This window comes from Solanum verrucosum, unplaced genomic scaffold (assembly GCF_900185275.1).
Source record: "Solanum verrucosum unplaced genomic scaffold, falcon-dt-bn FXZP01000469.1, whole genome shotgun sequence".
Lineage (NCBI taxonomy): Eukaryota > Viridiplantae > Streptophyta > Magnoliopsida > Solanales > Solanaceae > Solanum > Solanum verrucosum.
Genome location: NW_026020143.1, coordinates 13879 through 27353, shown reverse-complemented (window position 1 = coordinate 27353; position 13475 = coordinate 13879). Strand labels below are relative to the sequence as shown.

At 77.9% G+C, this 13475-nt stretch overlaps 1 protein-coding gene across 1 annotated transcript in view; it reads left to right on the top strand.

The window, feature by feature from the left end:
* Positions 1–13475, top strand: part of LOC125827543 (uncharacterized) — a gene marked incomplete at its 5' end in the record, with an annotated part of 40649 nt that overhangs the window by 18993 nt on the left and 8181 nt on the right. Inside the window, one exon of the mRNA XM_049506833.1 lies at positions 666–13474. Coding sequence (XP_049362790.1) covers positions 666–13474 — 12809 coding nt within the window. The remainder of the gene's footprint in view (positions 1–665; position 13475) is intronic.

Genomic DNA, 13475 nt, shown 5'->3' with positions numbered 1-13475 from the left:
CCGCGGCCGAAGGGCGGCGGGCGCAACGGGCGGGCAAAGACGCGAGGGGGCACGGGAGCGCAAGGCACACCAAGGAGCGCAGGCGCGACGGGCGGCAGCGAGGCGAGAGCCGAGAGAGCCGGGGCGAGAGGCGGGGGGGGGAAAGAGCAGCGCGCGGCCCCCGCACGAGCGCGAACGGGGCGCGAGGGAGGCGGCCGAGGGAGGACCGGGGCGCGGGCCGCGCCGGGGGCGGGGCCCCCAAAACGAGCGCGCAAGCGCGCAGGGCGGGGACGGGAGGGAGGCGCACGACGAGCGCGCGGCGCCCCAAGGGGGGAAACGGGGCGCGGGCGGGGCGGGGCAGGGGCGCGGCGCGGCTCCGCCGCCGGGGGGGGGGGGAGAGAGAGAACACGGGCAGCGAACGACCGCGACGAAACAGGGGGGCGACGCGCGCCGCGGGCGCCGCCCGCCCGGCCCGACCGGCGCGCGGCGCGCGCGGGGGGGGGCCAACGAACCCCGGCGCGGAAAGCGCCAAGGAAGACGAAAAGCGGCAGCCCGCCCCGCGCGCCCCGGGCGCGGAGCGGCGGGGGACGCGCGCGGCCGGAAACACAAACGACGCGCGGCCAACGGAGAGCGCGGCGCGCGCAGCGAGAAGAACGGAGCGAAAGGCGAACGGGGGGGAAGGGCAGAAGCCCGGGAACCAGCGAGGCGGGGAACGCAAGGGCGCCCGAAGCCAGGAGGCCGAGGGCACGGCGGCCGGGGCGGCACGCAGCGCGGCGCCCCCCGCAAGCCGCAAGGCGCAGCGCGGGGCGGAAGCGGGCCGCCCGGGCGCCCCGAGCGCGCGGCGGGCCGAAAGGCGAGGCCACGGCGACGGACGGCGCGGCAAGGGGGGGAAACGCAACGCGCGCGGGGGGGCGCGGCGACAGCCCGGCGGGCGGCCGGACGCCCAGACCCGGAGGGCGCCGGCGCGCGCCGACCGCGACCCCAGGGCAGGCGGGAGACCCGCGGAGGGGAAGCAGAGCAAGAAGCGGAGGAAAAGAAACGACAAGGAGGCCCGGAGGAACGGCGAGCGAACCGGGAACAGCCCAGCCGGAGAAGCGGGCGGCGCCGGCGGCCGAAGGGAGGCGGGAGAAGCGGCCGCAGCGGCGGACCGGGCCCAAGGCCCCGGGAAGGGGCGCCAGAGAGGGGGAGAGCCCCGGGGGCCCGGACCCGGGCGCACCACGAGGCGCGGGCGACGAGGCGGGGGGGGGGAAGGCAGCCCAAAGCGGGCGGGGAAGGCCGGCCAAGGCAAAGACGGGCGAGAGACCGAGAGCGAACAAGGACCGCGAGGGAAAGAGAAAAGGACGGGAAAAGAGAGGCAAAGAGGGCGGGAAAGGGGCGGGAGGGAAGCGGAGGGGGCCGGCGAGGCGCCCCGGGCGGAGGGGAACGGGGACGAGCCGGGCCGCCGAGCGACGCGGGGCGGGGACCAGCGGGAGGGGGGGGCGGCCAAAGCCCGGGCGCGCGAGACGCCCGCGGAACGCCGGCGCCGGGAGGGGGGAGGCAGCGCGCGCCGCGGGCGGGCGGCGGCAGCGGCGCGCGCCGGACGCGGGCCGGGGGCGCCCCAGGCGACCCGGCGGGAAACACGGACCAAGGAGGCGGACAGGGGGGCGAGGCAACGGGCGAGGAAACCCGGAAGGCGGAAGGAAGCGGAGGGGGGGAGCCCCCGGAGGGGGCACCGCCGACCGACCGGGAGCGGCGGAGAAGGGGCGAGGGGGAGCAGACCGGGCGGGACCCGAAAGAGGGGGAACGAGGCCGGAGCGGGGCGAAGCCAGAGGAAACGCGGGGGGAGGCCCGCAGCGAGACGGACGGGCAAAGCGGGCGGCGGACGGGGGAGAGGGGCGAAAGACGAAGCGAACCGGCGAGGAGCGGGGCCCGCCGAAGGGCCCGCAGGAGAGCGGGAGCGCGCGGGCGAGGGCGAGCGGGGAAAGCCAAGGAGGAGAGGCCGCGGGGGGCGCAACGCCCGCGACCGAGCGCAAACGGGAAAGAGGGAGGACGGCGCGGCGGCGGGGGAGCCGCGCCACGGAAGCAAGAGCGCCAAGGGGGCCAGGGGGGAAGCAGAACGGGCGAGGCGGGAGGAACCGGAAGCCGGGGGACGGGGCCAAACGGCGCGCGAACCGAGAGCCCACAAAGGGGGGGGCGAGGAAGACAGCAGGACGGGGGCAGGGAAGGCGAAAGCCGCGAAGGAGGGGGGAACAACGCACCGGCCGAAGCAACGAGCCCCGAAAAGGGAGGGCGCGGAAGCGCGCGACCGACACCCGGCCGCGGGGCAAGGGCCAGGCCCCGAGGAGGAGGAGGGCGCGGCGGGCGCGGCAAAACCGGGGCGGGAGCCGGGGCGGAGCGGCCGGCGGGGCAGAGCGGGGGGAGGAGCAAAGAGGCAAAGGAGAACGGGAAGGCCGAAGAGGGGAAAGGGCCAGGGGAACGGCACGGGCACAGGGGGAGGCGAGCCGAAGGGGCGGGGGAACCCCGACAGAGAGCGCGGGGCGCGCGGACGCCGAAAGGGAAGCGGGGGAAAAGGCCGGAACCGGGACGGGGCGGGGGACCGGCAACGGGAGGAAGGCCGGAGACGGCGGCGGGAGCCGCGGGAAGAGGGAGCGGGCGGGGAACAGCCGGCCCACCCGGGAAGCGGCGCAGCCGGAGGGAGGGCCAGCGGCGGGAAGAGCACCGCACGGCGCGGGGGGCCGGGGCGCGCCCGGCGGCCCGGGAAAAGCCGGAGGACCGAAGGCCGGCCACGCCCGGGCGGACGCAGAACCGCAGCAGGGCGCCAAGGGGAACAGCCGCGGGGCGAGGGAACAAGGGAGGCAAGGGAAGGCGGCAAAAGGGAGCCGGAACGGCGGGAAAAGGAGGGCGCGGAGGGCGGGGCACGGGGGCCCAGGCCCGAACCCGGCGGCGGGCGGGGACGGCGCGAGCGGCGCCCGCGGCGAGAGCGGGGCGCCGCGGGCCGGCCGGGGACGGACGGGGAACGGGCCGGCGGGGGCCGGCCCCGGGCGGCGAACAGCCAACGCAGAACGGGGACGGACAAGGGGAAGCCGACGGGGAAGGAAAACAAAGCAGGCGAGGGGCCCAACGGAGGGACGCAAGGGAGGCGGCCCAGGGCGCGGAAGGCAAAGGGAAGAAAGCAACCAAGCGCGGGGAAACGGCGGGAGAACGAGGACGCGCGAAGGGAGCCAAAGGCCGCGGCAGCGAAGGAGGACGCGCAGGAAGGGAGGAACGAGAGGCCCACGGCCCGGGCGACAGCCAGCGAAACCACAGCCAAGGGAACGGGCGGGCAGAAGCAGCGGGGAAAGAAGACCCGGGGAGCGGGACGCGAGGCCGACGGGGGAAAGGACGGGAGAGGGGAGAGAAGGGGAGCCGAAAGGCGAAAGGGAAAGACCACGACGGGAACGGAGGGACGAGGCCGGGAAGCGGAAGCGGGGCACGGCCCCGCGGGGGGACCCAAGGCGCGCGGCGCGGGCCGAGCCGGGCGGAAGACAGGGCAGGGGGGGAGGGGGGCGGGGCGGCACAGCGGGGAAAAGAGAACGCAGGGGCCGAAGAGGAGCGCAACGAGAACAGAAAGCGCGGGGGAACAGAAGGGGAAAAGCGCGGGGAGGCGGAGGCCAGGACGAAGACGAACCGGGAAAGCGGGGCCAACGAGCCGGAGACCGGCGGAAGGCGAAGCGAGAGGGGGCAGAAAAGGACCACAGGGAGAACGGGCGGGGGCAGCCAAGCGGGCAGAGCGACGGGCGGGGGAGCCGGCGAGGGCGGCGCGGCCGAGCAGGGGGAAGCAGAAGGCACCAAGGGGGGAGGGGCACCCACCAAGAGGGAACGGGAGCGGGGGGAGACCGGCGGGAGACAGGGGAGGGACCCGACGGAGGACAGGGGCGCAAGAGGAAGGCAACCGAGGACGAGAGGAACCGGGGAGGCACACAAGGGGCAGCGCGCGGGGGGAAAAGCCAGGGGCGCGAAGCGACCGGGGGCGGGAGGAGGACGGAACGCCGCGAAGGCAGAAGCCGGGCGAGAAGCGACGCAGGCGCCCGCCGGCCGCGGGCCGACCCGCAGGAGGGGCCGGGGCCCCCAAGGGCACGGGGCGGGGCGAAGGCGCCGCGACGGAAGCGGCGCGGGACCGCCGGGAAGGACAAGGCCAGCGAGCGGCGGGGAGAAGCCGGGGCAGACGACGGAAAGACGCGACGGGGGAGGGGAAGGGGCAGAGGGGCCGGGCGGCCACGAGCCACGGAGAGGCAGCCCGGGGGCGCGCCGAGGCGGCCCCCCCACGGCCCCCGCCCCCAACCGCAAAGCCAAGCAGGCGAACGGCCAAAAGGGAGGGGAGGAGGGCGGGCAGCCGGGGAAGGAAAAAAGGCACCAAGGGGGGAAAAAGAAGGGCCGAGAAGAACAGGGGCGGGAAAGGACGAGGGGGCCGCCAAGGGGGAACGAGAGGGGAACGAGAGGGGCGAGGAGGAGCAAAAAGGGGGCAAGAACGAGGCGCCAGGGGAGGGGGCGGGACGGCGAGGGCAGGGCGCAGGCCGAAGGAGACGGGAAGGGCACAAGAACGAGGGCGCGAGAAGAGGGGGGGGGAGGGCGGGGGCGAGGCGAAAGCCAAGGAAGAGGCCAAGGGGCAGGGGGGCGAGGGAGGCAGCAGGGGCGGGCCACGGCCGGGGCCAGGCAGCAGCAGCCAAGGCCGGCGCGCAGCGGACGGGGGAGGGGGCAGCGGGCAAGCGACGGCGGCCAACGGCAGGCGGCAGCAGCCAAGGCCGGCACGCAGCGGACGGGGCACGGGCGCAGCGGGCAAGCGGCGGCGGCCAACGACGGGCAACAGCAGCCAAGGGGGGCACGCAGCAAACGGGGCCGGGGCACAAGGCGCAGCCGACGGCGGGCGGGGCGGGCCCGCAGGCCCGGGGCGGGCACACAACGGGCAGCCGACGGCGGACGGGGCAGGCCCGCAGCGGGCGGGCCGGCCCGCAGCGCCCGGGGCGGGCACACAACGAGCAGCCGACGGCGGGCGGGGCCGGGCCGCAGGGCCCGGGGCGGGCACACAACGGGCAGCCGACGGCGGACGGGGCAGGCGCGCAGCGGGCGGGGCCGGACCGCAGCGCCCGGGGCGGCACACAGCGCGCAGGCGACGGCAAGCGGGGGCGGCCCACAGCGCCCGGGCGGCACACAGCGCGCAGCCGACGGCGGCCGGGGCCGGCCCACAGCGCCCGGGGCGGCACACAGCGCGCAGGCGACGGCGGCCGGGGCCGGCCCACAGCGCCCGGGGCGGGCACACAGCGCGCAGCCAAGGGCGGCCGGGGCCGGCCCACAGCGCGCAGGCGACGGCGGGCGGGGCCGGCCCACAGCGCGCAGGCGACGGCGGCCGGGGCCGGGCCGCACCGCCCGGGGACGGCACACAACGGGCAGCCAACGGCGGGCGGGGACGGCCCGCAGCGCCCGGGGACGGCACACAACGGGCAGCCAACGGCGGCCGGGGACGGGCCGCAGCGCCCGGGGACGGCACACAACGGCAGCCGACGGCGGCCGGGGCCGGGCCGCAGCGCCCGGGGACGGCACACAACGGGCAGCCGACGGCGGCCGGGGCCGGGCCGCAGCGCCCGGGACGGCACACAACGGGCAGCCGACGGCGGCCGGGGACGGCCCGCAGCGCCCGGGGACGGCACACAACGGGCAGCCGACGGCGGCCGGGGACGGCCCGCAGCGGCCGGGCGGGCGCAACAGGGGCGACAACGGGCGGAGGGCCAGGCAGGCCCAAAAGCAAAAGAGCGGGAAACACCCGGCAGGCAGAACAAGAGAGGCAGCGAGGGCCAGCAGCGAGGCGCAACGGGCCGCCGCACGCGGGCGGGCGGACCAAACGGCAGGAGGGGACGGGGAGAGGGGACGGAACAGGGAAAAAGGAAAAGGGACGAAAGGGGAGAGCGAAGGGACGAGAGGAGGGGGAAGGGGGGGGAAGGGAGAGGGGGAGAGGGCCGAGGAGGAGAAGGAGGACGAAGAGGGCGGAAAGGGCCGAAAAAAAAGAAAAAGGAAAAAAAAGGGGGGAAAACGAGGGGGAGAGAGAGAAAAGGCAGGGGGGAAGCGAAGGGGGGGGGACCGGAGAACGGGCAGAGGGGGGGGACAGGGCAGGAGGAGGCGCGGGAAAAAGCGGGGCGACGCCGGCACAGGGGGGGGGGGGAAGCAGAGAGAAGGGGGAGAGGGGGGGAGGCAGACGGAGGCGACGGCAGGCGGAGGCAGGGGCGGGCGGGGGCGGAGGGGGCGGGGGCGGGGGCGGAGGGGGCGGGGGCGGGGGCGGGGAGGGCAGGCAGGGCGGGCCGGGCGACGGCGGCGGGCGCGGACAAAAACAGGGCGACGACCGCCGACAAAAACAGGCCGACGACCGCGCGGGGGGCGACCAGGGGCCGCCGAGGGCAGGGGCGCGACCGGGCGAGACGCGGGGGGGGGGAACGGCAGGGCGGGGGGCGGGCGAGGGGCAAGGGGAGGGCAGGCGCGGCGCGGCCGGGCGACGGCGGCGGAGGCGCGGCAAGCACGAGGCACGCACGGCCAAGGACGGCGGGACGCGAGAGCGGGACCGGGCGGGGGGGGGCGCGGGCAAGAACGGAGGCGGCCGCCAACACCGGACAGGGAGGAAAGGCGCAACCCCCGGGGCGGCGCGCAACGGCGGGGAGAGCAGGGCCGGGCAACGAAGGCAGCGGCGGCGGCGCACGACAGCGCAGGGCGGGCGGCGGGGGGGGGGGCGGGCAGCGACGAAGCGAGCACGGACGGCGCAGGAGGGGAAGCGGCGGGGGGGGAGGGGGAGCCCGGCGGCGAGCAGCGACGGCCGAACCCGCAGGCCAGGGCGGGCGCGGAGCAAGCGCAAGCGAGGCGGGCGGACGGGGGAGCCGGGGCGGCAGACCGAAGGCCGAGGCAGGACGCACGGGCAAGCGGGCGCCGGGCGCCCCGCGCAGCCAGGGCGGGGGAACCCAAAAGCCGCGCGGCGGCCCACGCCGGCCGCGCGGCGGCGGGCGAGGGCGGGGGCCGCGAGCGGCGGCGGGAAGGCGCGGAGGCGGGAGACGCAGGGGGCAGGGGCCGCACCGGCGCCGAGCGGCCCAAAACGAAGGCGCCGGGCGAAGGACGGCCGCGCACGCCGGGAACCCGCCGGGCCCGGACGGGCGCGGCGGGCGCAGGCGGCGCGCGGCGGCGGGGAGGAAGGCGACCGGGGGAGCCGGCCAGGAGGCAGAGGCGGGCGCAAAGAGGAAGCCAGGCAGGGGAAGGAGGAACAAAGGCAGACGGGGAAACGGCGAAGGGCGCAGAAAGCAGGAGAGGGGGGGAGGGGAGCGACGACGCGGAGAACCGGAGGAAGGCGAGAGCGAAGACGGGCAACAAACCCCGACGGCGGGAAGGGAGGCAGGAGGAGAGAAAAGGGCGACGCGGGCGCGGCCCGGGGCGGCGAGGAGGCAGGAGAACGCGACGGAGCGCACGGCCAGCGGGCCGGCGACGCAGCAGGCAAAGGCGGCCCGAGCAACGGCGAGGGAGGAGAGGGGCCGACCAGGGGGGGACGGGGACGGAGAAGGAGGGGCGAGGCCGGAGAGGGAGCCGGAGAAACGGCGACCACAGCCAAGGAAGGCAGCAGGCGCGCAAAGACCCAAGCCGGACACGGGGAGGGAGGGACAAGAAAGAACAAGACCGGGCGCGAGGAGGCGGGAAGGGGAAGGAGGACAAGCGAAAGCCCGAACGAGGAGCCAGGGGAGGGCAAGGCGGGGCCAGCAGCCGCGGGAAGGCCAGCGCCAAGAGCGGAAGGAAGGGGGCAGGGAAAAAGCGCGGAGGGGGACGGGGGAGGGGCCGGCCGGGCCGCCCGAGGGGGCACCGGGCGGCGCGGCCCGGCGGGCGGCGAGGCGCGCCGGGCCGGAAGGGCCGGGGCGGGCCGCCGGCGCGGGACGGGGAAGAAAGGAGAGGCGCAAAGCAAGCCGACGCGCGGGAGACAGAGCAGGGGAGAACAGGAGAGGAGGCGGGCCGAGACGGGGGCCGCGGGAGCGGAGGAAGGAGAACAGGGACAGGCGGGGCAGGCGGAGGCAGAGGCAGAGGGGAAAGGCGGGAGGAGGAAAGACGAACAACGGCGAAAGCAGGGCCAAGGAGGGGCAGAAGCAAGAACGAAAGGGGGGGCGCGAAGACGAGCAGAGACCGGCCGAGGCGCAACCAGAAACGAGGCCGACCAGGGAGCGGCGGAGGGGGCGGGAGGACGCCGCCGGCACCGGAGGAGAAAGCAAAGGGGGGGGCCGGGGGAGGAGGGCGCAAGGCGGAAACGGAAAGGAAGGACGGAAGGGCACCACCAGGAGGGGAGCCGGCGGCGAAGGGACGCAACACGGGGAAACGGACCAGGGCCAGACAGAGGAAGGAGGACAGACGGAGAGCGCGGCGGGAGCGAGGGGGGGGGGGCAGGGCCGGCGAGGGGGGGAGCGAGGGGCGGGGAAGGCCGGGAACGAACGAGACCGCAGCCGGCGAACGAGCGAGGCGGAGGGAGCCCGGCGCGGCCAGCGGCGGAGAGGGACGACGGCCGGGAGGCCGCGGAAGGGGGAGGCAAAACAGGGCGGGAGGCCCGGAGAGGGCGGGGCCGCACGCGCGCGACACGGAGGAGCAACGAGCGGAGAGCCGGGGCCGACAGGCCCGGGGAAGCGGGAAAGGCAGCGGGAGGGGAGAGAGCAGGGCAAGGGGGGCGGCAACGAGGAAGCCGAGGAAGCGCGAGGCAGCAGCGCGCGGGGACGACGGCCCGGCCCGGGACACACCGCCCGGCGCGCCGACCGAGGAAGGAGCCGGGGAAAGGGCGGAGCGCGGCGACGGGGGCGGGCGCGGCCCGCGACGGCGCGAGAAGGCCAGGAACCGGAGCAGGGAGAGGAAGGAGAAGGCGGAACAAGGGGCCGGAGGGGAACCGGCGGAAGGAGCAGGGGCGAAACCGGCAAAGCAGAACGACCCGCGAACACGGGGAAACACGGGGGGCGACGCGCGCGCGGCGGCGCCGCCCGCCCGGCCCCGACCGGCGCGCGGGCGCGCGCGGGGGGGGGCCAACGAACCCCGGCGCGGAAAGCGCCAAGGAAGACGAAAAGCGGCAGCCCGCCCCGCGCGCCCCGGGCGCGGAGCGGGCGGGGGGACGCGCGCGGCGCGGAAACACAAACGACGCGCGGCAACGGAAGCGCGGCGCGCGCAGCGAGGAAGAACGGAGCGAAAGGCGAGACGGGGGGGAAGGGCAGAAGCCCGGGAACCAGCGAGGCGGGGAACGCAAGGGGCGCCCGAAGCCAGGAGGCCGAGGGCACGGCGGCCGGGCGGCACGCAGCGCGGCGCCCCCCGCAAGCCGCAAGGCGCAGCGCGGGCGGAAGCGGGCCGCCCGGGCGCCCCGAGCGCGCGGCGGGCCGAAAGGCGAGGCCACGGCGACGGACGGCGCGGCAAGGGGGGGGAAACGCAACGCGCGCGGGGGCGCGGCGACAGCCCGGCGGGCGGCCGGACGCCCAGACCCGGAGGCGCCGGCGCGCGCCGACCGCGACCCCAGGCAGGCGGAGGACCCGCGGAGGGAAGCAGAGCAAGAAGCGGAGGAAAAGAAACGACAAGGAGGCCCGAGGAACGGCGAGCGAACCGGGAACAGCCCAGCCGGAGAAGCGGGCGGCGCCGGCGGCCGAAGGGAGGCGGGAGAAGCGGCCGCAGCGGCGGACCGGGCCCAAGGCCCCGGGAAGGGGCGCCAGAGAGGGGAGAGCCCCGGGGGCCCGGACCCGGGCGCACCACGAGGCGCGGCGACGAGGCGGGGGGGGGAAGGCAGCCCAAAGCGGGCGGGGAAGGCCGGCCAAGGCGAAAGACGGGCGAGAGACCGAGAGCGAACAAGGACCGCGAGGGAAAGAGGAAAAGGACGGGGAAAAGAGAGGCAAAGAGGGCGGGAAAGGGCGGGAGGAAGCGGAGGGGGCCGGCGAGGCGCCCCGGGCGGAGGGGAACGGGACGAGCCGGGCCGCCGAGCGACGCGGGGCGGGGACCAGCGGGGAGGGGGGGCGGCCAAAGCCCGGGCGCGCGAGACGCCCGCGGAACGCCGGCGCCGGGAGGGGGGAGGCAGCGCGCGCCGCGGGCGGGCGCGGCAGCGGCGCGCGCCGGACGCGGCCGGGGGCGCCCCAGGCGACCCGGCGGGAAACACGGACCAAGGAGGCGGACAGGGGGCGAGGCAACGGGCGAGGAAACCCGGAAGGCGGAAGGAAGCGGAGGGGGGGACCCCCGGAGGGGGCACCGCCGACCGACCGGGAGCGGCGGAGAAGGGGCGAGGGGGAGCAGACCGGGCGGGACCCGAAAGAGGGGAACGAGGCCGGAGCGGGGCGAAGCCAGAGGAAACGCGGGGGGAGGCCCGCAGCGAGACGACGGGCAAAGCGGGCGGCGGACGGGGGAGAGGGGCGAAAGACGAACGAACCGGCGAGGAGCGGGGCCCGCCGAAGGGCCCGCAGGAGAGCGGGAGCGCGCGGGCGAGGCGAGCGGGAAAGCCAAGGAGGAGAGGCCGCGGGGCGCAACGCCCGCGACCGAGGCGCAAACGGAAAGAGGGAGGACGGCGCGGCGGCGGGGGAGCCGCGCCACGGAAGCAAGAGCGCCAAGGGGGCCAGGGGGGGAAGCAGAACGGGCGAGGCGGGAGGAACCGGAAGCCGGGGACGGGGCCAAACGGCGCGCGAACCGAGAGCCCACAAAGGGGGGGGGGCGAGGAAGACAGCAGGACGGGGGGCAGGGAAGGCGAAAGCCGCGAAGGAGGGGGAACAACGCACCGGCCGAAGCAACGAGCCCCGAAAAGGGAGGGCGCGGAAGCGCGCGACCGACACCCGGCCGGCGGGGCAAGGGCCAGGCCCCGAGGAGGAGGAGGGCGCGGCGGGCGCGGCAAAACCTGGGGCGGGGAGCCGGGGCGGAGCGGGACCGGCGGGGCAAGAGGGGGAAGGGGCAGGAGCACCAAGGGGAAGGCAGGGAAGGACGGAAGCAGCGCGCGCGAAGGGCGCGGAGCCGAAACGGGAGGCGACGCGGGCGGGGCAGAGAGCGCGGCGGGGCGCCGCCGCCGGACGGCCGAACGGGGCCGGCAACCGCCACGGCCCGGGGCAGGAAGGGGAACCCGAGGCCCGGGCGGAGGACGCGCGAAACGCGCGAGCGGGCGGGGCCCCCGACCCGGAGGAGCGACGAACCCAGGGGCAAGGGCCGGGCACAGGGAACCGGGCCCCGCGGCGGCCGGCAAAGGGCGCAGGGGAAGAGGGGCGACGACCACCAAGAGCGGCACCGACGGCCGCGCCGCCCAGGCGCACGCCCAAGGGGGCAGCGACCGCCGCGCCCGCCGACGCAGCGGGGCCGGGCACGGGCCCCGACGGCCGGAGGGCGGCGCGCGGAAGCGCCAGCCAGGGCGGGGCGAGGGGAGGCGGCAGGGGAGGGACACACGCCGGAGCGGAGGGCGACGCCAGGACCACCGGCCGGCGGGCGAAGCGACCAACACCCGGGGGGAGCGAGGGGAGCGCGCAGGGGGCACCGGAACCCGGCGGCCGGGGCAGCCCGCAGCGCCAGGCGGCGGACCAAAAAGGGCCCACGGGGAGCGCGGGAGGCCGGGGCGCGGCGCAACAAAGCAGCCGCGCCGGCCGACCGAGGGAAAGGTGGAGAAGAGGGCGAGGGCGGGCGCCCCCGAGGCCCGAAGCAGGGGCGGACCCGAGAGAACGCGCACGCGAGCGCCACTAGCCGGAGGGAAACGGCGGAGGGAACCAGCGACGAGACGGGCGAGGAGGCGGGCGCCCCGAGACCCAAGGCAGACGAACGAGGGGCACGGCAGGAGCGCGGCGGGCCGCACCAGAGGGCCGCGGCGGCGCCCCGCGCAGGCAGAGGCACCAGCGCGGGGCCCGACAGGAGGCGCACACGCGAACCCGGCGCAGAAGAGCAAGGCGGGCGGCGGGCACCCCCAGGGGAGCCCACCAAGCAGCGGCCGGACGCCGACGGGGGACGCGCCCGGGGACGCGCACACAGGGCAGACGCCGGGGGCCGGGGGCAAGACGGGGCGAAGGGGGAGCCCACAGGCCAGCGTCCGGAGCGCGCAGAGGCCGAAGCACGCCAGAGGCGCGCGCGGCCGACCACAAGCAAGGAGACGGCGGGCCGCGGCGGAGCGAGAGCCCGGGCGGGGCCGCCCCCCCAAGCCACGCGGGCCACGCCCCGAGGCGAGCGGCGGACCGGCGCGGCACCGGGCCACAGCCGACCGGGGCGCAGCGCCGGCCCCCCACCGCGCCCGCCCGACAAGGCAAGCACGCGGGACGCGCGGGCAAAGCCGGCACGGCCCGCCGGACGGGGGCGCGAGCGGCCGCGCCCGAGGAGCCGGGACGGAACACCGCCCGAGGGGCGCAGCCCAAACAACCCGACGCGGAGACAGCGCCGCGGGGGCGACAGGGGCCGGGCACAACGGGGCGCGCACCCCGCGGGCGCCCCCGCCAGGGGACGGGGCCCGGGCCGCCGCGGAGGACGCGGCCAGACGACAAGGCGGACGACGGAGCCGCCCGAGCGAAGGCGGGGCGGGGCCCGGGGCGCGCGCCGGACGAAGGGAAGCCGGGGAAGGGGCGGGGCCGCCGCGAGGGAGAGGCGGAAACGCAGCGGGGAAGCCCGCCGGACCGGGGGGCGCGGGCGGAGCGCGCAGGCGCAAGCAGGGGCGGGGGAGGCCGACGCACGACGGGCGGGAGCCGCGACAACAAGAGAGAGGGGAGGGCAACCACCACGGGCCGCGACGGCCGGCGACGGGGACGCGCAGGAGGCCAGCCGCGCGCGCGGGCGCACGGGAGGCCAGCGGCCGCCCCGCGCGGAGCCGGCGCGGGCGGGGGGCGACGCGAGGCGGGACGCCCAGGCAGACGGGCCCGCGGCCGAAGGGCGGCGGGCGCAACGGGCGGGCAAGACGCGAGGGGGCACGGGAGGCGGCAAGGCACACCAAGGAGCGCAGGCGCGACGGGCGGCAGCGAGGCGAGAGCCGAGAAGTCCGGGCCGAGAGGCGGGGGGGGGAAAGAGCAGCGCGCGGCCCCCCGCACGAGCCGCGAACGGGGCGCGAGGGGAGCGGCCGAGGGAGGAGGCCGGGGCGCGGGCCGCGCCGGGGGCGGGGCCCCCAAAACGAGCGCGCAAGCGCGCAGGGCGGGACGGGAGGGAGGCGACGACGAGCGCGCGGCGCCCCCAAGGGGGGAAAACGGGGCGCGGGCGGGCGGCGGGGCAGGGTCGACAAGGAGCCGGCGCAGGTCACCGACGGAAACCGGGGGACGACGGCGCCGCCGCTAAAGAGAAGGGCAAGGACGGCGCGCGACGCGCGGGCAGCGAACCGCCCACGGCGCCCGAGCCGAACAGGCACCGGAGCAGGCAAGCGGGAGGAGCGACGGGCGGGGGACAAAGGGCAGGGACGGAGGCAACGCGAGCGGAGGACTCGCGCGGACGAGGAAGGCCGCGGGGAAGACCAACAAGGGCAAGAGCGAGCCCCAGCACGAGGAAAGGGCAAAGAGGACCCGGGCCGGCGGCCAAGG